The 27,585-nt window shown below is 40.2% G+C and overlaps 1 protein-coding gene across 1 annotated transcript in view; it reads left to right on the top strand.

Moving 5' to 3' along the window:
* Nucleotides 1-27,585, top strand: part of MYLK4 (myosin light chain kinase family member 4) — a 68,119-nt gene that overhangs the window by 34,726 nt on the left and 5,808 nt on the right. Inside the window, exons 3-10 of the mRNA XM_072851595.1 lie at nucleotides 16,530-16,596; nucleotides 17,089-17,551; nucleotides 18,396-18,415; nucleotides 21,220-21,325; nucleotides 22,190-22,283; nucleotides 23,423-23,532; nucleotides 24,661-24,802; nucleotides 27,191-27,261. Coding sequence (XP_072707696.1) covers nucleotides 16,530-16,596; nucleotides 17,089-17,551; nucleotides 18,396-18,415; nucleotides 21,220-21,325; nucleotides 22,190-22,283; nucleotides 23,423-23,532; nucleotides 24,661-24,802; nucleotides 27,191-27,261 — 1,073 coding nt within the window. The remainder of the gene's footprint in view (nucleotides 1-16,529; nucleotides 16,597-17,088; nucleotides 17,552-18,395; nucleotides 18,416-21,219; nucleotides 21,326-22,189; nucleotides 22,284-23,422; nucleotides 23,533-24,660; nucleotides 24,803-27,190; nucleotides 27,262-27,585) is intronic.

Here is a 27,585-nt window from a genome sequence, read left to right on the forward strand (position 1 = left end):
TGTCATACACGTGCTGCAAACTCATGCATGGCAGGTGGCCCCATGTTATTTCTGGGGGAAAAACACCAGCAGTAAAAGCCTCCACAGCAGTAAAATGCCAAACTGGACTTGGGAGTTTTGGAGATATCTTATCTAGAATGGGTCGAGATTGATGAACACGGTACTGTGTTTTCCAGATAAGGTTCAGTGATAGCAGTCTTCCACGAAATGCAGCAAATGCAGTACACGGCTTACAGCTCAAGAAAGTTGTAATAAGACTCTACGACTCAAACATTTCCACTTGTGCTCTTGTTTATAATGTTTGATGCCAGCAGCCATAAATTTACGAGGTGCTCTGTCTGGGCCTTTAATGGTTAGGAAATATGAAGAACTGAACTGAACTAAATTGAAAAGACTCAGGCTAAAAAAGCAGGGAGGGGGAGGAAAACTTTTAATGTGGGTCCTGTAGAAGAAGATAAGGTAAGGCAGGGTAGTTAACATCTCAGGAGTACAATCAGAGGACCAAGAGCTGGTGAAAACTAAGTGAACAACTTTTCTAAACAGAAAGCAGGCTTTCTTTGCACTGATAAGTTGTCATGTGAAATTAAAAAAAGCAAGTATTACCTCTTTTTACTGATCAGAGACTGTTTGGATGTTTTGGGCTCTGATAATTTTTAAAAGATGTTTCTTTCCAATACCTATGAGACTGACATCCAAATGCTGTGGAACTTGAGGTCCTCCTGTCCTTCACAGGCTTTGGGTCAGAACGTGCTAAAAGCTTGGTCCAGGCATCTCTGAACCAGAGGCTCACTGTTCAGAAGCAGACAGCTAACAGAGCTGGGGTAGCAAACAGACTTGTCTGTGGTAATTTCCTAATGCTAGCCAGCTTTCCATATTTGTGTGCGCAGAGAAAATAACACTAACCGCAGTTTGAGTTCAAGAGAGAAAGCAAAAGGAAGACTTTACTTCTCTAGTCTGTCCAGTCTTCACCTTTAGCCCCTTTATCTATGTCTATACAAAGTATGGACTTTTATCACATCTCTTACAGACTCATTGTATCATGTCTGCAGACATGTTAAAAATGGGAAAGTCACAGTAGCAGCAACTTATCCATTGCTACTTCATTGCTATTTCTTCCGAATTTTAGGTGCCTCTATGCTTTGAAAATTACACATGCTGCTTTAAGGTCTTTTTCAGCTGAACTTGAAATAAAAAAGAAATACAGGTTAATTTTTTATGTAAAAGCCACTTAGAAGAATTTCACATCAATGGAGCAGCAATTGTATGGAAGAAATAAAACTATTTTGGCAGATCATTAAATACTATCCATTTTCACAGTTGATTGGCACTATATTTTATAGTGCAGGTGTTTGTTACACCTGTGTGCAAAAATTCTCAGGGTTCAATGTCAGCCTTTGGGCTGACACTGTCACCGCCATAGTGTAGCGTCCTAGTGGTAATATTCTGAAACGTAATATTAGGCAAAGTTAGGCATATGGGGAATTGTGTCATCTTCAAAACTAGTGGAATTGCTTTCTTTCTACAGTATTTTGGTCACTTGTGTTTGTTTATTTTCAGTTCATGAAGGGTAACCATTGCTGCAGCTTGCACCCTTAATCTCCAACAGACTTTTTAGCAGTTTTGGTGCTAGGCAAATCCAATGACCAGTCATCACTAAAATTTGTGAGATGAAAATAAGAAAGCTGCTCTGTGGGCTTATTTTGTGTGTTAATGATAGGTACAGTTGCTAAGAGACTCTTTCAGTGACTAGGAAAAGTGTATTCAGGTATTTGGCTATTAAAAATATCTCAAATTATTTACATGTAATGCTACTGAATTTCATAAAGTAGCTGCGGTAATAATCCATCCCACAAAGAAAGAAATGTTCAAATACTTTAAATAATACAATTTTTTACAGAAGACTTTCCCTTAAGTAATTCATTCTCACTGAACTCTTGAAAGGTACCTGAATATGTAAGAGTATTTCCAGTTTACAGAGCAAGAGGCACAGATCACAGATTCCCAGCTGTGAAGAAGTTACTGCCAAGAGCTTTCTGAGCCCAGAAAACAAGCCAATGTTAGCTTGCTTTCATTTTTTCCTCTTTTCTAGCCACTACACAGCAGTTCTCTCTTCCATTTCACTTCAGCTTCAGACAGAACTACTAATGCATACTGATGAGGTTTTAATGAAGCATTTTTATAGTTTGCTTTCTACTTTTTAAAAGTGTCCGGCATTTTTCTATGTCATGACATAATATTAAATCAATAGGACTTTACAGATGATACTTGATAATAGGATCTTACCTCACAGAGCTTAAAATTTTTATTAGTGTTTATAGTATTGGTTTGAGGTATTTCACGTAACGTTTCCCTGGGCAACTGTTAGGAGAGATTTAAATGTTTAACATATGTGGCTGTGCGCACTAATATAACACATGATTTTGCCATTACTATCTGTATGTCCTTTTTTTTTTAATAATTTCCTTGCTTTTACAAAATAATGTTACTTTTGGAGAGGATCCTTGTGGCTTACAGGCTTTGCCTATGAAATCCCCCAGAGCAGGAGTCCTAGCTGGACAGGTGGCAAGGTCTAATAAACCTTTAACCTTTTTTTTTGTGCAGGGGGTGTGGGGGTCAGGGGGGAAGCTCACCATGAACTCCTGCAGGGATGTTTCATCCAAGATAAATGGCTCTTCAAACCTGGCCATTTTAAAGACATGCAAACACCTCTCCTGGAAGTTTGTGTCTAACAGGGGCTTCTGCAGATGTGAAACTGTCAGGAGGGTTTAGTTTATGTTTCTAACAGAGGTGAACGGAAGAAGGCAAAGGGGTTCAAACACAACTGCTCTCTGCTGGAATTGACATGATGTTCTTTGCTTCCATATTCTTTTCTTTTGTGACTGCTGTCCTGTGTGTTATTCTGTCCATGAAATAGGGATCCCTAAACTCCGTTTCTTTTTTTTTTTTTTTCCTATCCTGTTTCCTATTTTAAAATCATTTAACCTTCTCAGTCTGCTCAGTGAATATGCTATGCACAATAAAACATGGTGGTCACCTCTTGGTAATGTGTGTTATGTAAAGAAGATATTTCAATCCATGTTTTAGGGTCATGCATGGACACAGTTCACCTTTCACTCACAGTAACACACTGCTCTCAGAAGGTGACAAATGTACCTAGGAACTTTTTTCCTTTATTAACCTGTGGTAACTGGAGAACAAGCTCCTGAATTATCACTGACTACATGTTGATTCATAAATGACTGTGGGAGAATGCCTTTGGAAACTTTTGAAAATTTCAGCTGTGATTGACTCTAAAAGACATCTTTGGCACCTAAAAATGAAGAGAAGATCTTTCATATTCTTCATTTAGTGAACAGATGCAATTTTGAAAGGCTATTTAGTGTGTTAGATATTCAGAACTCGCTATGTCCTTTACCTAATTATCCCTCATGCTCCCCATTTAAAGGATGGGAAACTGAGGTTGGCAAAATAAATAATTCACTGGGATCCTTTGAGTAGAGCAGCAGTCTGGCTGTTTTACAACCAGCTGCATGACTTTACGTGTTGATTTCTATAAGAGGTATGGCACAAGTGCAGAATGACCTATGTGTGGTCAATCTATGACAGTCATTTGTCCAAGCTAGCCTTTTCTTTGTATTTCAGAGGCAGCCTTTCTCCATCAAGGTGATCCATACTGATTTGCTTCTTGCTCATGTGGAATATAGTTGACTTGAGATAAGAAGTTCTCATTTTATTCTTTCTTTTTAATTATGTTTTTACTTTTCTAACCAACATGAAAAATGTTCAACAGTTCAGACCTATGCCTAGGGGAATCCTGTTCCCTGTCATGACGTTTATTCTTTGTCCAATATTGTCTTTCTGAAAGAAATGAAGGCCTTTTGCAAAAGCAAAACTTAAACAAACTGTTTGAGTTATGAATACTAATCACTGGTTTTGAGACGTTTACTGGCATGCAAACAAAGCAAAGAACTGAGTCTCTCTATCAAACTTTGCATTTTGGAATTTGTATGACCAGATCATAGTATAACATAAGAGCCTCTTCATTTGTGGCAAATTAGTACAGTCTCAATAAATACAGAAGTAAATTAAGATATTGGCTATGAAGAGAATTGCTTGTGTCTAAAGAGCTAGCTATGTGGTAGCTAAAATACAGGGTAGAGAAACGGGCTCTGATTTTTTCAGATATCTGCATTTCAGTGTCACCTTCTTCTTTTACTTCCTTTAATGTATTTGGTTTTTAACAACTCTGTTGACTTCCTGCCTGGCATAACAGGCTTTTCAAGCAATAGAGGTTTTCATTGGAAAAGCTCACCTTAAGACATAGTAATTTCAAGCAGCCACATTTAAGGTCCCTGTAAGGACACTTATTCTCTTCAGAGCAGGGATCACATTACATACTAGGCTTTTGAAAAGCAACAACAGCACTGCCAAAGTGTCTCTACTCTTAGAGACCTCTCACATATCGCGTAGCCTTTTTGCTGTCAAATTCCATTGGAGTGCAAATAGTTCAGTCCCTGCTAGGGCGATGTCACTGAAGCGAGTGCATTTAGGATGCGCATCTCTATATTCACTTCATTTGGAAACAGATATATATATATAAAAAAGAATAGATCAAAGGCGTTTTCTTCCTAAATAATTTGGGTGTCTCTTTCCTCTGTTTTAGTCAAATATATGAGAGTAGTTTATAAATTAGTTGAGGTGGAGTTGCCAAACTTGGCTGTGTATCTGAGGAGTCTGGATGCGAAGCGTTTGCAACTGATATTGTCCTCAAGCAGCTGATCATCAGAGCATTTCCATCCTGTACCCAAATCAGCAAAATGACCACATCAAGCAGGCAGAGCTGTTCTACGTCTATGGTCAACAACTTGGCCAAAATATTCAATCCAAACGCTTTGCAAAACCAAGGGCCTGATAATAGAATGGAACCCCCGCAAATTCTTCATGTTGCAACCAGTGATGTCAGCACATCTGAAAGTTTTAACATAATGGATATGAAGTTTGCTTCCCTTGAACAGAAAATAGATAAGCTGTTGACTCTGCAAGACACTGTCCTTAAGAAGCTTAACAGCGTTTCCCAAGAAATCTGTTGCATTGAAAAAGACATCGAGATTGTAAAGGTGGAAACATCTGAACCTGGATCAAGGATGGAAAGAAACAAAAATCTGAGAAGTAATGAAATGAAGAGGCTTTGCCTTAAAATGGAAAAATCTCTTTCTGATATAAACAGGAATGCAGACCGGCAGGTTAAAAGACTAGATGGACTGGAACAAAGTGTTTCTGGACTACAGAAGCTTGTAGGGCCTCTGGTTGAGAAGGTTAAAACATTAGTAATTCATAACTCAAGTGCAAAACACCATGTTCAAAAACATAAACTTTGCAAGGCAGGTGATTATACAAAAGAAGCTGGACATCTTTTTAGGATGCACGTTTTCTCAGAGAAAACAGCTGATGCCCTGCTCAAGAAGAAAAGTGAAAAGGTGAGCCCAGGTTTGTGTTTCATCTTGTCAGGAATCATTGCAAGCTACGGATATGTTCTGCTATATGTTTAACTTTTTCATTTTGTTAACGTTTAAGAGAGAACAACCAATATGCTCTAAAAATGAAAAGTATTAGAACAAACTGAGCAAGTTTCAGTGGAAAAGATACAGAAAAGCTACTGAGTGATAAATACCTTCATTTTTTTCTAACGATTTCTCTACAGTTGTAAAACATAACTAGGGGTCACTGACATGGGTGACAAAGATTGACACAGACTTCAGGAGGCTTGGGTCCTGGCCATACATTTTACTGTGATCTTCTCTGGATTTATAATTATCTGGGGGAATCAGGTTGCAGCAGTCATGTTATATGCAGTGGAGTCTAGAGCTTAGTGAAACTGGTAAAAATCCTTCTTGGGTCAGGGCGTGTACATATGTATGTCCTTTATTTCAAAGAACATCTTAAGTGTGCTGTTCCGATCTGGTATTTCTGCTGACATTGGTGGGGAGGGGGGTACTTCTAAACTGGGATCTGAGGTAGGGTTACTGTAACTGGAGCTGTGGCTTGTGTAAACTTCCTTGGGGGAAAAAATGCCTGTGTCACTGTAACGGGAGTTTCATCGTGTTCTTTACAGGTCAGATTAAAAGACCACAAAAATTTCCTGAAAGGCTCCATTGATTATAATAGGCTCTTGTAAGGTAGTTTAACTATTCTTTGTTTGGTAAAGAAGCCCAGTAGTATTAGAAAATTAAGGAATTTCTTCTGACAAAGTGTGTTGATTTTTAATTAACCTACAGTGAACCAAAAAGGTTGCCTTTCATATTCTTTTCTGCCTTTTTTTTCCCCCAAAAAAGTCACATACAGGCTTGACTTTTTGATACATTTAAAGATTAATTCTTGAGTTTGTTTTTCTGAAGTTTTTGAGCAGGAAAAACATCGTGTGAAGATATTATTGGAAATGGCATTGCTTGAAAAAAGAAGCACCCAATATTACTCAGACTGGTCTGGCCAGCAAACCAGGTGCTTTTCAGCTTGGTTACTCTTAGGCAGCCCCACTTCTCAGGTAGACAAGAAGTGTTTGAGCCATTGTAGGAAACCATAAAAATAGCAGTCAGTGCTGAGTAGCAGCAGAGGACCATCTTGTAAAGCTCTGTCAGCTGAACTGGCTGATCTGCCACTATGTAAGGATATAAAATGTGCAGCCCTGTTTCCAGAGCATCATTAACTGAAGGGAAAAGTGGCTGCCCTGCCAAAGGAGACTGACAACAAAAGTGGTTTCTACAGGCCCTTCTTGAACATCACGTTGGACTGGTTTCAATAAAGGAATTTTAACAAAAGAGAAGTTTTATTCTTTTGTACCATTACTTTGATGAGAAGAGATTGCTTATTTTGAGCATCTGAGTTTAGGGCTTCTTTTACTTTTCAAAACATCAATGAAAACATCTGTTGTAAAAGCCCCATCATAGTGAGACCCACAGGTCATCTCTGTAATGCTGTGATCATTGCAGTTTGTGGTAGAGCTCTACCTGTCTTGGTGAAATTACATATGCATCTAACCTATTTATAAATACAAACTGAATCAGGACTGGGATGTTAATGAACTGGCATCTCCTGGAGGCCCGAGTAGGTGCGAGGCTCTCTGCACTACAAATGCATGGTAAGAGAAAGGAGGGGACCATGCAGGCTTTGCTGGTGAGTTTGTGGGAGCCGGTGGGTGTAGTGGAAGGGCAGGTCAGAGGGGGAAGTCGTGCTCCTGGCAGGTCAGAGGGTAGCTGGGATGGCAGAGATGCAGGTGCCCAGTGGAGAGTTCAGAGCTACGAAGGGTTTGGAAGTGGAGGGTAGGGGGCTTAAACATGATGGAAACAGAAGCAGCCTACTGACAAAGACCCAAAGAGAAGAGGGGCAAGCGGAGTATCTGTCTTTTTCCAACAGCAGCTCCATCTGTAATCCCCTCACTGATTCATTTTTGTTTAGGCAGACTCTCAGTGATGTTGAGTGGACTTGGTAGGAGCTTGTCTAGCATGAGGACTTAGGAAAGGCGGCACGAGCATGTCTGGAATCACGCTGGTGATATTATTACGTTGTTAATATTTTGTTTGTTTTATGAGATAGCATACATATGTTAGCTTGTCATTACCTTCCTCTCTGTGCGTTTGATTTATTAGTAAAGAACCATCATAAAATTATCAAGCTATCCTGTGAACAACAGCTGGCTTTAGTAAACAGTCATCTTTGGTTTAAGTAAAAACAGACTTGAATTCAGCCCTGCATTAAGAATAAAAGAACATGGTATGATATCCTTCAGCAGAGACTGCTGAGCTTGGCTGACAGTTTAGTAGGAGCCAGTATTTACCAGTGTTCAGGGCAGACTCTCCTCTGCCTGGAGGGGTAAGAACAGCATCTCTGAGCAAGTTAGTAAAAAGACTGAGACACTGTGAAGTTGGTTGCCTGTGCCTCTGCCTGCCACATATTCAAACTGGATTTACAAATGAGGTTTTAAATTGTGACAAAAGCAAAAAGAAAAGCAAAGGAATACAGAAATAGGGGATGTCACCCTTGCAGACTTTTACACCTGAAATGTACCACTGATACCTAGTGGCATAGCAGTGAACAAACCTACCTGATTATGTAGAAATCAATCCTTGCTTCTGTAAACACAATCCTTATCACTGTCTCTAGTCCCACCTGACAACAATTTTGAACAATGCTGAACCTGAAGAAGCGCTGGCTGCCAGGCAGTAAGACCAACATCTCTTTTATCCTAGGTGGGCTCCGTATGGCAACACTGAGCAACCCTGCAATCACTTTAGACATACACAGTCCTATTCTGTTTCCTTATGGCTGTGAGCAAAGTGATCCATTCACTACAGCTAATGGGAAAGGACAGTACCTGCTTTTGTGCACTGCTGGATATGGTCAGATATTTTGGGTGATGTGCCTATTTGTCATCCACCCTGCCCCAGCTAGGAGCAAATGTCACCTCTTAGTTCTAACAGCTGAGCTGACTGACAAATACTTGGCTGTCCCCAGCCTGGTTCTGCAAAATAATCCAGTCATTCTTAATTACTAGTAGGTGGTGCAGTAGGTGGCCATGGATACATCTAGATAAGGCAGTGGATTGTGTTTACATACTGCTTAATCACCTGCCTTCCCATCCTTCCCTCTTTTGAGAGGTGCTGCTCTTTGCTTTATTAATTGTAGGATTGTTTTTTCATTTTTCCCAACTGGCTCATTTTACAGACCTGGATTAAGTAGAGAGCAGTGGAAAAGGCAGAACAACGGGGAGGGAAGAGGGGGAATTGGAGAGAGGTAAAGAGGGGGTGATAAGCAGCTGGGGTGTGTAAACTTTCTTCTGGCTTCAGCAGCAGCTGGAACAGTTTCCAGATCACAGGCTCTACAGGGACTTTTTGTGCTCTGCAAAATATAGGGATTGCTCTCCTCTGAAGCAAAATTTCTGCTTTCCTGCCTTTTACTGCCATCCTGAAATACCTCCACTGCCTCATACAGGAGGTTAGTTTATTTCTGTTTTGGGTTGGAGTTATAATATTGTGTAGCCTGCAGACACTTCATGCTTTGTCAGTGCTGCCAAATGTCTCCCAGCCGTTTTCCACTGAGTGCAGCGTGACCCTATCACCACACAGCTGAGAGGAGTAGCATGTATCACTTGTCGTTTTAAGTTATTTTCTCACTACTACCACCCAGGGAAATCAGTGGTTCTACAGTAAGGGTCTTTAAAAGTCTTGAGGTTTTCCTCAAATTCACCTTTTTAAGTAGTCCGTGATAATCCTGTTGCAAAATGACTCTGTAACTCCATTTTCAGTCCTATTCCTTCCACTTATAAAGAACGGGAGTAAAATAATACTTCACTTATTTCCTCCAAATTAAACAGTTTAGAGATTCCATACTATTAACCTGTGAATACTCACCTGGAGAGTCAGAAAATCCCTTTTGTTGCCATCGTAAAGCGGTGTTGAACTTTCTGCAGTTGCCTGTAGGTTGCTGTAACTTCAGTCTCCTGCCATTTCTACAGGCTTTGCCATAGGACTAATAACTATTAGCAGTTTGAGGCTGTTTCCCACACTAGAAACCCCCCAGCAGTGGGAGCTGTGCTTTCTGTTTGAACCCCCTGTCCCTCCCGTGCAGGTCTCATACTGCAGTCGCAACTCACTGGCTGCTTTAGTAGGAGTCTGCAATGAAACTGCTGTTTGCCACGTGTATTTTAAGATCCATTCAGCCTCAGTCTATACCCATTCTTCTGATTCCTTCATTTTGCCTACAAATACTAATGGGTCCCTTATGCATTATTTAAATTCTCTCCAGATTGGCTGTGTTCTGTGACTTTTTCATATTCCAGCCAAATAGGCAGGAATTGTTTCATTTTCTTTTTTCATCTGTCTGCAAGAGTTTCTGCCATCCTCAGTGATTTTGAGGGTAGAGGCTTTCTGCAGAATCTCAGCAGATGGGTTGTTTGCTGCTTGGGCAATGCAGCCAGTCAGCGCCTTCGTCTGCCCTCATACTCGGGAATGCTCCTCTTCCCCTCAGGACTGATGCCTTTATCTAAATATGTTCTTGATAGAGGTATTCCAGTTTTTGAGTTACCTATAATATATTAGAGTTATAATTCTCTCTCTGACTTTCTCTGTCTATAAACCCAGTATGTTTTCTCCAGACAAGACATTTTAATCTTGTTTTGCCCCATTTTCTCCCTTACTGACGGCCATAGGAAGTTTATAATGCCCTTCCAATTCAGAATGCTGTTTAATTTTGCTTTCATTTAGCCTCTGAAGTTGCTGTCTGCTCTACAATGTTCCCTGGGTAGGATCCTGCCCTGTGCACTGTTGTTGTGGTTTTGCTTTCTCTACAACTCTGAGGAACATGTGGAATCAAAGCAGGCACAGCTGATTTCTGAATACCTGCACACCACCTCAGATGGCTTATAGGCATGACGTTAATGCCTGCATGTTACAGTGACTGTTTTAGGAATCCATTACAATTCCTTTGCAAAACTAGAGACCTCATGATGAAGAGATATCTGGTAAGTGCAGGAGAGCAAGACAAGGCAGGTCATCAGAGAGCAGTCCTGTAAAAGCAGAAGGTTCCTTGAAGAGGTGAGACAGTGGTAGGAGGGATTTGCTCAGGCAAGAGGTCTTCGCCCACTCCATTCATCTAAAATCCACCTTTTGTCATCAGATATGCTAGCCATTTAGTGAGTTTTCAGGTGAGGACTCCTCTCAGCCCCTGTCAGAAGTCAGATACATCTGCCAGTAGTAAGGGTACCATCCTTGGATGCCTCCTCTGGTAGGAGAGTGCTATTGCAACTAAATGTGGGGTCTCCACCACACTGGCTTTTGATGACAAGGGTAGCCACTCTGGAATGCAATTAATTTGGTGCTATCCTGGCAGCCCCCCGGGTTTTGTGCACGTGTGCCAGTGAGGAGGAGCGGTGATGGGTGGCTGGGCAGCAGCCCCAACAGGGCCTGGGAGGAGTCCCACCGCATTCCATTGGCTGGGTGCTGCCTGCATGTTGAGGTGCCACAGGAGAAGGTCTGTCTATAAAGGGGAAATAAAGAGATCCCAGGTCTTTCCCCTCTACCCAAACCCCCTTCTTGTTAAATGAAGTCCGTTATTAGGAAACCTGCATTTCTGGAGTCCAATTCAAAGTGAGTCATCAAAGCTGTAGGGGATGATTTCTGAAGTTTGTAACCCTTTGGAAATCTCCCAACAGTGTGATTTCCCAAAAGCAGCTTAGGAAGGGCAGTTCAAGAAGTCTGAAGACATTTGCCATTTGTATCATTGCATGCTTAGCTCAGATAAGTTAGTAAAGCTTAGAAATACTCTCTTAACAATGAGGCTACTTAACTGATATTGTAGCAAAAAATTGCCTGAGTAGTTTGACAGATGGGTGGTTTATGCCCACGGTTAAAAAGATCTGCCACTGATATGGCTTTCAAGATGGATTTTTTTTTCCTCCTTTCTCACACTGTGACGATAGTGGAGCCCACTTTAGAGGATGAGCCATTTAAAGGTAATGGGGAAAAAGTGGAGAATAGCACCTAGAAAATTTTGTGGTTATGGCACAGGTGCATATGAGTCACATGTACACCTGTGAAGCACATGGGACCCTGTCAGTTATCACACATGTGAGGGCATTGAGCAGTACAGAGAAGGGGTAGATATGAGGCTGTCCAGTATGTTGGTAAGACAAGCAGCCAGAGTCTCCAGTGGTTCTGCTTGCCTGATGTTGCCCCTGATTTCTTCAGGTGAGAAACCCAAAAGTGATAGTAACAGGTTGATTTGATTTCCCAGGTGAAGTGAAAGGACATGTGTCAAAGCTAGGTAATACTGAATGCTCTGGTTTTAGGAGGTGGATTGGTAGCCTCAGATTTGTTGGTTATTGTTACAGGCCTCCATGTATTCCAGAGACATTAAAATTATACCAATCAACTGGAGTTAAAAAATCAACCTCCAAAGCTGCTCTTCTACCTGATGCTGACTCTGTTAAATGACAGTGACTAGACCTCAAGGCAAAAGTGAAGCTGTTTAAAAGCAACCTGTTACTATTAGTGCAATATGCTTTGTCTTCACCATAGCAGATAGCACGCTTGAGACCATGGGCTTCATCAGGAGCCTGGTTGCATGAAAGCCTGTTCTACTCTTCACTGTAAGACTCCCTGTTTTGAGAAGAATGGCCTGGCAGGAGGAAGCATCCATTTGAAACAGGACAGCCACTGCTCCTCCAGTGCAGCCGGTGGGAAGCTGGAAAACTGAAGTGGGGAATGGACAAGGCTTTGGCTTCACTGGTCTTCAGCTTCTCACCTAGGATGGTGTTATTCCAAGGGATTTTTCAGTATTTAGTATGTGTCTTCATGCAGAGGTTGTTACCTCATTACCAATGTATTTTCAAGGCAGCAGGTCACATAGAAATTCTCTTGTATTTCCTAGTGGGAGAATCACAGTTCTCATGGCTCAGAGGTTATTTTTGTGTGTGATTAAAAGGTACTTGTGACTTGAGTTTGGTTTATACAGAAGAATGATTTCTTTATCTCATTCAAGGAGCTCTATAAAGATCATGGAAGAGTCAAAATCTTTGCCTGAAGGTGCCATCAGTTTGTGTAGTGTAGCAAAAAAATAATGACACAGAAACAGATGTACTGCCTGCCAGTAAAAGCATAATTCCCATGTGTACATTTGTATCATGTATAAATTTGTATCAGAAATAAATTCACTGAATATTTTACATTGCTGAGGGGAAAAAGGGTGTGTATTGAAGAAGAACACAAAAGGGAAGGAGGGGATGGATTCCAGCTTCGGGGAATAGCACAGGAGGCATCAGCATGCATGCTGTTGCCCCAAGGTCTCTGTCGTATGTGATGCATTCTCCTGCATACCAATGTGGACATACTGGGAGCGTCCACAGTACCGTGCTCAGGTGGCAAAGCCCATGGCTGATTTCTGGCTGTTAGTGAAATGAATTCATCACAAAGCTCAAGTAACTTAATCATGTTGGTAAATGGATGGTGATCAGGTCTTACACAAAACCAGGATATCTTGCCATAATAGAGCTCTGCAAAGTATCTTAAGAACACGAGAAAGAGACACCGAGTAAGAAATGTGGTTTAGGTATATGCAAAGTTTTGTGTCTCAGTATCGGCTGATTGAAGTTGAGAATAATGTCTTGACATCAAATGAAAGGTGATGGGGTGATAAAGGACCTCTAACTAAACGGTTGGGGCTGCTTCATGAGGCCATTCATTAAAAAAATTTTTGCAGTAGGAAAAAAAAAAATCAAAGAATTTTATTAGGTGAATAAAAAGAATTTGAAAGTTAGCTAGGAAAACATTCCAAGGGTAGGACTGCTACAGTATAAAGAAGGAATTTAACTAAGTACAGCTCATTAAAAAGGAGTCAGATGTCTATAAAAAACATTAATTTCTCGCTGCATTTGAAATTTCTGTTAAAATATATTATATTTATATATATAATTGCTTATTGCTTAATTTCTGCAGGTTTCTAAAGTCAATTTAAATAATTTCCAAAAGTGTGTTTTTTTTCCATTGGTCTATACTGAAGTTTTAGCCTCTGGAGTATCTCGCATTATTCTGTTATCATCACGTGGGCTTTTATTCTGTCTCTGTTACTTAGGGTCTAGCAATACTCTGTATGAAAGAATAAGTTTAAGTCTGGAAAATGTATTTTTGAAGACACAATACCAACTTGTGTAGGTACAGACACCTTTTTGATTTGGTATATTTTGCAGGGTCACAATGCAACCTTTCATATTTAACCTTTTGTGGAATTAAAATGAAAACTTCATTGAAAGCTTTTGGCTTGTACGAATAGAGAAAATGACTGTAGTGCTATTAAATTCATTGTGCCTATTCAAGTCATTAAAGGAAGGGGAAAAAATAAGGTGGAGACATAATTTCCACTAAGAAATATTGATTCCTGTAATTTTAGAAATTACAGACTGGAAAAAGTCACATGTCACGAAAGTTCAGGAAGAATAATACATAAATAAATAAAATCTCATTAGGGATTAAGTTAAAAAGACTCTTAAGAAAGCACTGCTAACAGACTGAAGGAAGAGGAGTGTTATGAAGAGTAGTCGGGGGGGATGGATGTCATTAACAAACCACCACGCCTTTCAGATGAGGTTTTCAGAAGAGTGTGATGGCCTTGGGTGTTCATGACCTGTGGGCTCTCGCAGGAGCTGGCTCGACTGCCTGGGGTTGGACATTGTGGGGACGCATACCCCCGACAAACTACAGGGAGGTCTTTGTGCCTCTCGCGGCATGCAGCCGGCTGGGAGGGATGCGTTGACTTCTGTCAGCTCCAGAGAACCTGGCAAAATCCCACCCTTTACAGGGAAGAAATAATGAGCAAAAGTTTGTGGTTTTATTGCCAGGTCAAGATTTGACAAGTTGAAGTCACATGTTGCTGTAAAGAGCAAAACATGGAGAAAACTGGGATGCTCACGTATAGACTACTCATGTGCCTACAAATAGTCCAATATCTAGTCCTTATATTTGTATTTCTTATTCTAGTGCACTACTGACCCTGTATTTATTTGAAATAGCTACATTTATTGATTCTGAAGGATACCAGTAAATGTTTCATTGGTATTCTTTTTTTTTTTCTCTCATTTAAATTAGTATGAGCTCCTCATCTGCTGTTAAAATGTAAGAGATCAGAAATGATGCTTGAATAAACGCTGTAGTAATTTATGTAACGCCCTGGCAGTTTCAGATATTTGGCATCGTCCAGCGTTCCACTAGATAGATTTTCAAAAGCTGGCTTCTGTATTTCACACCTGCAAACTACAGCAATATTTAGTAGGAAGTGCTGTGTGCCTGCAATTAATTCTGAATGCAGAAGTGAGATCTGGCCCCATGCATCAAAGAGCTTGGAGGCCGTTTCTCTGGTTATTTGCTCAGCTGACTGTATTTGATCAGAGCTGATGTCCTCAGTGGTACGGTGAGGTTGACATACTTACAGGAATCTGATTGCATTACGAATTGTGGTCACATTGCAGAATGAATAAGTCCGAGGCTTTTCCCTACTTCTTTTAATGGTTTTCACCATTAAAAAAACAGAGTGAGCATTGGTTGATTCTCTGTGATCCATCTGGAATCGTGACATTTATATTTAAGTTCCATTTGAACAAGGCTCCAATTTATATTTCAAGGGTACTTACCTAGTGGTATTTATGCCTTTTCCATTTTGTAGCTTGCAACTTCCTGGGACCAACTGCATCCCAAATAGTGTCAGTCTCAGTTCTTATGCTCATATTACAGTTTCTTTGACTCTTGCAGATCAAGATTTTCTGAAAAATTCCTGCTGAAATCCTTTCATGCAGTTTCATCCAGTTTTTCTCAACTCTTTTTGCTTCTCATGGAGTTTCCTTTCCCTTGAACTCAGTGTTTATAGCGGATACACATTGCTTTAATTTCATGCCTATTTTCTATATAGCCTGATGAAATTAAAACCAAAAAAATGAAGCATAAAAAACGCAGAGGGCTTACCAGAACAAATGTTTACTAATGGGACTGATTCATGCCCAGAGTACAATAAGAATAAGCAGTGGGAGTGCTTGCATGATTAAGACACTCAAAATTCAGTGTCTGGCTCTGTATATTTTGTTGAAATATGTATTATGCTGCTTCAGCTGGTAGCTCAAAGACCGAAAGTAGTCTCCCTGGAAGATGTTTGGAGGTATCTGCATTTTTCACACCCTGTGGATCTATTATTAATAATGATAGTGCCAGTTTCATAGTACTGTGAGAGGAAAAAGGCGGGTGGAAAAGGAGCACTGAGCAACAGCAGACACAATGGTTTACTGTGGTCACCATCCTACTACAAGTCTAGGAGTGGCTGATGAAAAAACACACTGAGCAAACGGCACAGGAATATGAGTAAATAGCCATAAAGGTAACAGTAATAGTAAAGTTTTTATGAGGAGCTGGCCTGGTATAAAGCACCTCTAGATGTCACTGTAACATTGTAAAATGTAGATAAGAGAAAGCTACAAAGCTGACATTATGGTTTATACGCTCCAATTGCTGCTAACTGTTTCGGTCAGCCTGTAATAAATTATTCGATCATTAAAAATGCTGTTACCAGATGTTGATTAACAGCAAAAAACTTTTTGAAATCTGTCAGTAAGACTGTTACTGAACATTTTACTAGAATATTAAATATTTCTAGCTTTGGTTTAACCAACTTAGTTTTTAACAGCAAAAGCTAGTGCAGGGCAACAGCTCATTTCTGGATGTTCTTTTCTTTTAGTCCCTGAGGCTTAATCTTGATCTTTTCTGGGCTGTGTTTATGCCAACACTGATGTTGATTACAACTGAGATAATTTTTCTTGCTTTACACTGGTACCAATCTGATCAGCTTGGTAGTGATTAAAATAAGGACCATCATTTATAGGAAAAGCGTGAGTTAGAACACAGAGTACTTGGATTTGACCAAAAAAATCAGGCTGCAATTTCATGCAGAACAATACAACATGAACGCTGTATATACTAATACATTGATTGCCTTCTTCACAGGTCATCAAAGAAAAGTCATATTTGAATGATATGGGAACAAAAGAGAAGAAGCCACCAGATTCAAGAGGTTAGAACATTTTTTTTCTGATCAGTTTCTAGTTCCTAAGGGTACAACTGCACAGAAAGAGCCATTACTCTCCTGAGCAGCTCCACTGAAGTTGGTTGGGTTATGTGTGTGCTCATCAGCATGAATGAGAATTGTCCAAGCAACATCAACCTACTTTTCACATGCCTGTGCACATGGTGGCAAACTGCTCAAAAAAGTGCTTTGCATGAGGAGTTTATTAACCTTGACTTGGCTGACAATAAATTTGAGTGAGAAAAACATTTTCCAGTGCTGTGTCCAAAAGGAAGAGTTTGTGACCCATGATAATCCCTTTTTTAAAGAAGTAGTCTGCTCTTGCTTAGGAGACTTTTACACTGACCTTGAAAGTGGGAGAGGAAAGCAAGTGCCTAGTTGAAAATGCAATAGAATTTATGCTAAGTGCGCAACCCTACTTTAATATTGTTACTATCAGAGAATTACTGACAGATTCCTTGGTAATCTGTTTACTTACAGGGGGGGGCATCCAGAAGAGCCAGTACTGCTCTCAGGAAGAAGTTGATAAGCTCAACAAGGAAAATGCCGAGAGGGAAAGTTCTGTTCTGCTTGAAATGGATCCTCCCAAATTTCATAATGAAGGGCCAGAGGAGAAAGGAAAAAGTTTGGCTTTTGAAAGCTATTACAAATACAGGAGAAGCTCGGTTCAGAAATCCTTCACTACAGAAAAGCGGCAAGAAGAAGATGCTGTTGATGATGCTTGTCGAAGGATAACTGGGCAGGAGATAGAGAGTGAGTCCCCAGGAGATGGGGAGAGGAAGGAGGAACATCAGGTGTCTGGAGATGAAAGACAAGAGGAGAGGGAGAATGAAGGGGAGGGAAATGCTGATAAGAGTGAAAAAGAAGTTGAGGAACCACCAGCTCCTTCCCCAAATGAAGATGAGGCAGGACAAAGCCATGATCAAGAGGCACCAGAGGGAAGGTAAGGTCTGAAGCTCAGGCTGCACATTCTTAAGACACCCATACTTTAGAAAAATATGTAGTTCAAGTTTCAAGTCAAAGTGGCTGGTTAATATAAATATTGGTGAAAATCCAGCCCAATACAAAAGTGTAAAATGAGTTTATCTCTCTGATCTAACTCTAAGCTGAAATTACGCCCTTAAAAAAGACAGGCAAACAATCTACCATATGTGGTACTAGCAGTGTGCTTTGGGTGTTTGCTTGGGAAATAGGTTAGGGACATGGGAATTATATTAGGCTATTCTTCGTCTCTGAGAATTCTCCCATTGTTATGTTATATACTGCAGCATCATATAACCTATGAGCAAAGTAAGGTTAGATTAGGCCATATACCAACTGGGAATTAAGTTACTGCAAAATGTAGTAACTTAAGTGATAACATAAAACTGTGATACTTTGCCCAGGCAATTAAGCTGATAAATTTGTTCACTGTAATTCTTTCTTTGCTGCATTTGATATATAGCCCTTCAGGGATAAACCAGTTTAAGCTCTCAGGAACCTATATGAACAGAGTGAAATCCCAATGCTCTCCCATTGTTTTAAAGGTGAGATTGATAGCCAAATGTTAAATTTAGAAGAACTCAAGCGAGGATTTCAGTAATGGAGAAACATTTTGCTGTCATGATTAACTTAGGGGTCATTTTTATTTCTCAAAGTGAATATTAAAACAGTTTATTTTACACCATGAAGCAAAATAACCTAATGTTATTTGAATGCAATATATGTGTAGGCATTTTTTACGTATGTTTCTAAATTTGCTCTGCTTTAAGTGTACCCTGCTCTAATGCCATGTTTTGTCCTTGCAGGTGTAAAGGCTGCGAAAAAGGTACAGGAAATTATAGTTCAGTCACTGAGCAGACCTGCCAATTTGAGCATAGTGGTAGCAGTAAGCATCGAGTGAATGATGAAGGCCTAATCAAAGATGACAATAAAAAGAGCAGGCTAGATGCAGAAAGTGCTGATGGCATATGTAAAACTAAAAAAAGCTCTTAAAGGAAGTATTCCTAAAGGCAAAGCATTTGATTCCACTGGTATTACAGTGACGATCAGAGAGGGACATCCGTAGAAGAGCATGATTTCATGATTGTAATTAGTAGGGGGGAAAGGTGTGCATGGTAGCTCTGACGGGAAGCAGTTGTTCATGTCCCATCCTAAGCTGATGGGAAATAACATGGTTCTGTTTGCTTCCATCTTAAAGGCTTCTGTTCTGGCAGAAATTAATCGCAACTAATTCGCTTCTGCCACAACTACTCCACTAATACTATCCTCTTTCCCTCTTATTTTAACAGAGCTAAAACTCCTAAGTATAGAGTGGTGGGAGAAATTATATAATGTGTGGCAAAATTGGTTGACCTGTGGAAGTGCTGAGAACATGTGTTAACACAGAATCTGCAATGCTCTGGATGTAGCCTGCAAAACCAGCTTGCTCATATTCGTACCATTGCAATCTGAAGTGAGAACAACTTCAGCTATAAAATAAAAAAATACAGATTTTTGTGTGGAAGCCTGACTGATGCTGTTGAACAGTCAGATAAATGGTGTTCGGGCACCGAACTCTGAAGCAGTGCTTACTGGGCTGAAGCAGAGATTTCTACTATTAGACCTTCAGCTTGAGAATTTCAGTGCCTATCCCTGTATATGAAATGATGGCACATGAGAGGATGGCCTGAAGGATTTGAAGATATATGTGTGTGTGTGTGCATGCATAGGACTCAGAATGAATTTCTTTGCTTTGGGAATGGGGGGAGAGTGGGAAAGGCAAACATTTATTAAATGTTTGTGCTAGTCTCTTGTAGCAGGAAACAGGAGATAGTGTACTAAAACTTTAAACTCCATAACCTGTCCTGAGCTCTAGCAGATTGGTAGGGATGACATTAAGGTTAGAGTGTCTCTCTTGGAGCATCTTTGATCTGTAATAGTAGGTCATTCTTGAATAGGGAGAAATCCCCTCTGGTGTTCAGGAAAAGAAAAACAGAGGGTCTGTCACTGGGAAAATCTTGAAGGCTAACACTTAGGCATAGTTTTAAAGAGGCACTCTGTCCGCTTTAAAAGAACATGTCCTTGCCCAAAGTTTGGTAACATTTGGGATCTGAGCTTTCAGAAAGACATTTTCTTCTGTCACTTACGTGCTGGGGCCCTTTGAGTTTGTGTTGTTAGAGTCAAATTCTGCCTTTAGGGTAGAGGTTTTCTTGGCATTTTGTGGGTCTCGGTAACACACAAAGACCCATACTTAAGGACGTGCAATTCAAACTCTGCAGAATCCCAAGTAGGTGGCAAACTTCCAGAAGCCACAGCTTTTCACAATTCCTTGACCATGAACTAACTTCCTGACCATGTAAGTTATTAACACTGTCAAAAAAAAAAATCTAGGTACACAGCTGGTGTCCTGGAAAAATGGTCATTCACTGTGAATAAGGACAATCTACTGCTACATTAATGACCAAAGTGTTCCTGCCAGCTACATGCTGTCATGGGTTTTTTTTGTTTGTGTTTTTAATCATTTTCACTGGAGTAATGAACGGTTTTAAAATTGCTCAACAAGCCTCACACAAAAGGGAGCTGGCATTCCAAACCAGAGAGCTCATGTTGAAACGCTGGGGCTCTAGCCCTCCCAACCAGTTGAAGAAGTATTTGTCACCTTGGTCAGCCAAAGGTCACTCTCGGGAATATCAATCAAATGAAAAACAACGTGGGTATGAAACTGAAGTCGCAACACCCCGCAAAAAATCCAAAGAGAAATTAGGCATGCAGGGCTGGTCTCCAGCAGGGATTTTGACATCAGGATGGCAGAATGGTCCAGCATGTGGAGGTCTGGACAATAATACCAGAGACCTGCATTTGTGCCGAAACTCCATAGCTGCTGCAGTGTGATGTTGGGAACCCATCCCTTCTCTGTGCCCCTCTTTACCTTTTATCTGCCATCTTTTTTTAAGGACAGAAATTCTTCAGAGCAGCACGTGACAGTTACCATGTGTCCTACCACACCAAGTCCTGAGCTATACTGGAAATCCCAGGTGCTGCCTGCCAGGGTGAAACTCCCTCATGTGCACAAGCTCTAAATGTGATCTTTAAAGGTGATGACCACACTATGGAGAATGAGAAGTTGTGTCAATCAGTAGAGAAGGGCATTCTTCATGACGAACAGCAAAAGCTGGGAAATAGCCTCTTTTAGCTGGGCCTAGAGGAGAGCTCAGTCTCTCTTCCTACTGCACTGGAGAGTTACGGTACATACTCACCTATTAACAGTCCTGAGGAAAAAAAAAAAAAATCAGAGAAAAAGCTGAATTCCTTCCAAACAAATTGCTGAGGCACTTTGTGGGCATGAAGATACATTGGATTAGTCTAGCGGTCTTCACTTTGCCTCTTGCTACAGTTGTGCAGAATATGCTAACTTAATAAAGGAGTCCTTGTCTTAGTAGTGTAGCTCCCCAACCACACCCTGTTTTCTGAGCCAGAGCTCCTGGAATAAAACCCTTCTTAAATAACAGAGAAGGACCTATCTATAAAACTTACAGTAGGTGTATTCAGTTCTTAAATGAGCTTATCTGGGGAAAAGAGGGACTAAAATACGAGATAGACAAGCACTGCATGTGACCACTCATACGCTATCTGTTGTTTTGTCTTTTGTAGATGATAGTTCTACTCCACCAGCACCATTTGATCACCGGATTGTCTCAGCCAAAAGGGTGGGGATCAGCAGTTATTATAATGTCAGCGAGAATGAAATCCTGGGAGGGTAAGTCAGGTGAACCCAATCAACGTGGAAAGCAAGACACAAATTTACAGCCAAGCACCCCGGGAGGTGAATGGAAGCAATATGTCTCACTAGAGCCGAAGTCATGAAAGTCTAAGCTCTAACAGTGCTTTAGAGAGGGATGAAAACAGGAGGCTGATTTTACTGTGCGAGTGAATTTTTGCTTAAGGTTTGGCACCAGCAGACTTGGCTTGTATTTGATATTGTTCTAGGTCAGCCAGCTGCCCTCAGGCTTTATGACAGGGCTCCTAGGATGCTGTAATACTTTACCTCATATTGCAGCCAGCAGGATGTAGAGACATGTTGTAGCCTTGTTTCTCTCAGTGGGTCCCATCCCTGAAAACACATGCATGTTTTCAGATAGATCAGCAGGTTAATCTGGCAGGCCATGTAGTTACTTGATCTCTCATGCTGGCATTGTTTAGGAGAGAGTGATATTGACATTTTTGATGGTGGCATGGTCTTGGGTAAGGCTTTGTTTCATCATGAAATCACAGCCCTCCCTTGGAGGAGAATGATGAGATGGAAAGGGGCAGATTGTGCACATAAGTGAGTTATTATCCTTAAAGTATGTTGACTTCCCCAGGATTAGTCATTGCATGTTATGAGGTGAGTATAGTGAATCATACAAGTGGGATAATATCCCACAGCGAGAACAGTGTGTGATTTTGGTGTGCCTAAATGAGTAGTAGCAAGTCTAATCTACACAACAAAATAGCAGCAATAGAGCAATTGAAATGGAACCCAGTAGGGAGAGGATAATTTCTGTTGTTTATAACCTAGTTTACATTCAGGGCTGACACCAGTACCACTGGATGATTTTTTTTTTCTCCTTTTTTTCCCTAGGGGGCGATTTGGTCAAGTGCACAAATGTGAAGAGAAAGCAACAGGTCTCAAGCTAGCGGCCAAAATTATAAAAGCGAAAGGTCCTAAACAGAAGGTTGGTAGAGTGTGATATTAGTCTTTTGTTCCCTGATGGATCTCACACTGTTCCTCAGCTACACAACAGACCATGGCCAAGTGGCTCACAAGCCATCACACTCATAGGACCTGCTGGATTACCATTGGCTCTAGTTCTGTTTCCCTTCTCCTCCAGAACTTCGAGTAACTCATCAAAGTCCTCTTTTTGGGTTTTCTCTTTTTGTTTTTAAATCTTAATTTTTCCAACTTTCTTTTCAGCTCTTTGTGTTTCTTTTTTGGCTTTCCTTTTTTGCTTTCTGCTGTTAATTCTATTAGTGTTTTCTTTAGTGGTAAAAACATTTGTCAGGCCTGTGACATAGCGTATTCCCTCCCAAGCACGCTGTAGCCTTTGCTGCAATGACTTGATGTCACTGTGAGGGATGCTGATAACAAGCATGATCTGCACTCCTGACATCAACACAAATACAGATGAGAAGAATTAGTCTGGCCTGCTTTGCAAACCTCATGGCCATGTGGGACTTGCTTTCACAGGAAAGACATGCATAGCATCCTTTGTGTGATAGTGGTGTCATTAATAGCGTTCAAGGGTGGGATTTGTCTCAGCTAACTGGGGTTGCCAAGGTATAGCTGTGGCCAAGCTGATCACCAAGAATCCCCTTATAGTCAATGGAGACAGATTAGCACCACCAGCGAATGATTCAGCCCATCCTAAACTGCATGTCTAAAATAGTTGGGCTGAATGGAGGTACCAGTCTCTCTCCCCTGACTGCAAAGGAAGGGTTTGAGGACTATCCTGGACTTTTCTTACACAGCTTGATTTTGTATACTTACAGCTGGTTGAACCAAGTCCTGTTCTGCTTCTCTCTTTTCTTTACATCCCTGTGAACCCACCACTTGTCCATGTGGGCTCTCCCCTTCCTTTTCCCCCCAAATAGCTTATTACTGAAGCAGTCCCCCACTCAGGCTCTGAGTTCAGTCTAGTAGCTCCTATAGCCTTGACATCTACCACTGCAGGAGTAGTTGAAGGAAAAACCCTGTGTTTGGTTGCCACGAGTGAAAATATGAAGATAATGTGGATGTCTGATTCAAACTATGTCCTGTTTCATGTAGCTTTCTTAGAGAAAAGGCTCCTGTAACAATACTCATGACTCTTTACAGGATGAAGTAAAGAATGAAATTAATGTCATGAACCAGCTGAATCACGTGAACCTCATCCAGCTATATGATGCCTTTGAATCAAAAAATGACATTGTACTAGTCATGGAATAGTAAGTGTGTTCTTTCCCTTCCTGTCTTTACCACTTTTGCTAGAATTGTCCATTTTCTTCTTACTTTCTCCTGAAATTAGAAATAGAGCTTCTTACAGGTGGAAAGAACATATGAAAGATGTTCTCAGGAACAAAAATAATGGAATTTAAGAGAAAAGTTTTCTCATGCAGCCATTTATGCATTTTTTCCAGTGATGTGCCACATTCCTGGTGCTGTAAAGCCAATGCTCCATTTGAAGATAGAACTGTGTTATATATCTTCTCTGTAATTTCAAATTTTAATTTGTGACAGCTAAGAAACAGTCCTCTCAGAATACCTCCAGTTCTGTGAGGCAAACGAGAAGACATCTTGCACCAAAGACAAGCCAGCTGTAGGTGTTGTGCCTAATCCTTACACTGGCTGCCTGAATGGATAAACCTGTTTTTTATGCTGGGTTATCAAGCTAATTAGGCACAAAATAGCTGCCTTAAAGTCAAGTTAAGCAGATGTTGTCTTAAGGAAGCCAAAAAAGGAGTAACTGGAACATTGAAAGGCATGACAGAAGGTTCAAAGTTATGTGAGTTTGGATATTCTGGACATTCTCAGATAGTCCTCTGAATTTGGTCTACATGATTAGAATATCACAAAAGGTAAATGTCTGTGTAGCTATGAATGGGTAAGCTGGAGGCATTCTGAAATGTGATGAGAAATTAAGAAGTCATTTTTGTTGACTTTGGGTAGTTTCCAAGTGAAATTTCGGTTCATGTCCCTCTCAAACTCTGAGGGAGGAGACTGCAGATTTAAATGCAGGTTCTCCAGCATGTTGTCTTGGTTTTCCATGTGACTTCATTAATTTCACTGGTACAAAATGATGACTCAAGACAGCATAAGGTTCAGATTTCAAGACTTTCATACTTATCAATGGATGGGAGACTGGACTGTCAGACCTTGAAGAAGTTCAGGCCAGTATGCATCAGAACCCAGTTCTTGGAAAGTTCAGATCACAGTAAAAGCTCATATTGTAGACCCACCTTACTGAACTTGACTGTGAATGGTTAAAATAGTCAATAGCATAAATTCTGTATTACTCTAACTGCATGGGATTGGATTTGGACTTTGTCAGCATTTTATTGTCTTTCTCTCATCAGTGTGGAAGGAGGAGAGTTATTTGACCGAATTATTGATGAAAACTGCAATTTGACAGAGATGGATACTATCCTGTTCATAAAACAGATCTGCGAGGGAATTCAGTACATGCACCAAATGTACATTCTTCATTTGGATCTCAAGGTAGAGAATTGAGATTTATGTTTTGTGCAATGACAGCTGTGGAAACTCATTCTTAATGGTAGGCCATACAGCTTAGCAGATTGCCATGGCAGAAACAACCAAGGGCCTTATTCTGCTTTCCTTAGACCAATATGTATTTACTTTAACCACATTGAAATCAGTTAAATTACTACAGGAGTAAGTAAATTAGATGAGAATTGTGGTCATATGTCATCAAGCCCCATAGTGCTTGAATTTTCCACAGACTGATTTTACAGAAAGCCAGCAGCTGACTACAAGTATCTTGCTATTTTCAATTTTGATATTTGGATCTCAAGATATTGTGCAAATATTATTTAATTCAACTGCACAAGATCTCTGTTTTACACATCAGCTATGGGGTAGCTATTATCCCCATTTTTTACCATGCAGAAACCAATGCATGAGTGAGTGGAGCTAAATTCAAGGGTCATTCAGGATCAGTGGAAATCCTGCACATCTTTCTGAGGACTACACTACACTGTCATGGTCATGAAAAGGCATCAATAGATAGCCAGCTTAAGGGAAAATACATTAAAATGTACTCGCTAAAATGAAAGAAATGAAAATAGTCAGTGGCTGATGTAACAAATACAGTACATATATGTTGGGTGAGGCAGTTGCTGCTAGTGCAGCTGAAAGCCCAGAGAAGGGTGGCAGATTGTCTGCCATGTACTTGCTTAGTTATCTGAACTATTCAACTATATACACAAAAAGTCACCTCACTTCTTTTTAAAAAAAATCTGTCAATTGCACATTCTTACTCTGGTTGACTGCTAATGGTTAACTGTCACCCCTCAGAAAACATTTGTTGTAAAGGTATTTTTCATTAGACTGTACATTTGAGCTGGCTCTTCCTCCCTTAACCCAAGTTTTTATCAAATAATAGGCTTGTTTCTTACCTCTGTTTAGTGCAGGAATAAAACGGGATGATGTCTTTATTTTTATGACTGGCTATAAAGCTTCCTAGTGATCACTGAGCTTTGCAACAAAGTAAAAAAAAAGCCCAAAAAATGCACAAGACAGTTTTCTCTTTGCTGAGATTTTTATTATGGGTGCTGTTTTTGGCTTGTAATAATGGAGTTAATATAGTACATCTTTAATGTTGTTAGTGTATATATTATTGCAGTGGTTAGGCAAACGACCAGATGCTTGTTGGGACCTGCTTCAGTTGCTAATCAATGACCAGACTCACTTTTCTCTTTCTTTATAAACATCCAGTTACCCAGAAACCTGTCAAGCAGAAGTTCGCATGGTTCTTTGGGACACATTAATTATGTTATTGGGGATGGCACAATTTTAATATGAGGTCAAACTGCTGACAAAAAGATACATATACAATCCAAGAAATTCTTCCCAGCGACTGCTTTTCATGTGCTTGCCAGCTATGGCTTCTCCCTTCTGTTTTGCTTGTTCATAGATCGCTGTCAGTAACAAATGAATTTGGGGAAAAAAGCTTGAAATTGAAAGAAAATCATCCTGACCATAATCATCCAGGACCTCAGAAACTATGGACATATGGTGTTTAAAAGTCCTATGGTGTTTAAAAGTCCTACATGTAAAATGAATTAGTAATGGTGACAAAGGTTAACTAATGTTTTAAGTGTTGAGGGCTGTTTTGTTTCAAAGAGGACTCAATGAGCAACAAGACAGAGGTAGCTGTAAAACTGCTGGCAGTGAATATGAGACTGTATTTTAGGTATTTATGTTTCAAAGACAATTGGCCAAATTCTGTTCTCAGTCCCTTCTGTATGAATTTGGAGTAATTCTAGGAAGTTAATGGATTCCTGCCAGGGAAATGAAGAACAGCATTTGGCCCTATGAAAACCCAGAGAGATTTAACCTGTGAATCCTACCTTTTGCTAAAATATCTGAGAAAAGCATAAAGTTGATGTGACTAGCTTAATATATCAGTGTTCAATTAGAGTTACTGCCAGAACACTCATGAACTCAGAAACTTAAAGCTGTAAGATAAACTTCAAAGCCCAATAAATACTTTTTTTTTCTAAAAAAATCAGTGTCAGTTTATTAAGGTCTGTAAAATCACTGTGCCAGCATCCTGAAACCCCCCTCTGGAAGTCTGCATTCTCTGTCCCCCTCCTCCTAATGAGTTATTTATCTGAACTGCTGCCTTATGTCAAATTGAAAAGCCAAGGAGAAGAAAAAGAAGTTGCAAGGCATAGAACACACGACCTCATCTGCTGTGTGATAGCTGGGGGGGGACCCATGCAGAGAAATCTGAAAGAGAAAAGCAAAAGGTGCTTATGAGATGATTGCTGTGTTTTTAGTTTTTTTCTCCCTACAGTTTGCTAAAAGCCCAGTTTTTCATACTTGTTTCTCATTGAAGTGTTTCTTGGTTTCTCTTGGCAGCCCGAGAATATCCTGTGTGTGAACCGAGCAGCAAATCAAATAAAAATTATTGATTTTGGATTGGCAAGAAGGTATGTGCATGTGTTCTTGCTAATCATAAATGAATTAGGAAACAATGAAAAAAGTAGCACATCTCTACAATGACATATTAGATATATAATGGTCTCCTTTCTGTATCTAGGGATACACAATAGGGATATCTCTATTACCAGGGATATCTTTTAATAAGGAATATTTGGAGCTGAGTAAAAAGGATTTGCTCTGAAACCTTTTTTCAGGTAAAAGGTTGAAAGAGGGCTGATGCTGACTGAACATGCACATAAGTAGATTGGAACAGCTAGAATGGACAAAACCAGTGGTACATCTTGTCTGGTCTCTTGTCTCCGATGTTACAA

This window comes from Ciconia boyciana, chromosome 2 (assembly GCF_034638445.1).
Source record: "Ciconia boyciana chromosome 2, ASM3463844v1, whole genome shotgun sequence".
NCBI lineage: Eukaryota > Metazoa > Chordata > Aves > Ciconiiformes > Ciconiidae > Ciconia > Ciconia boyciana.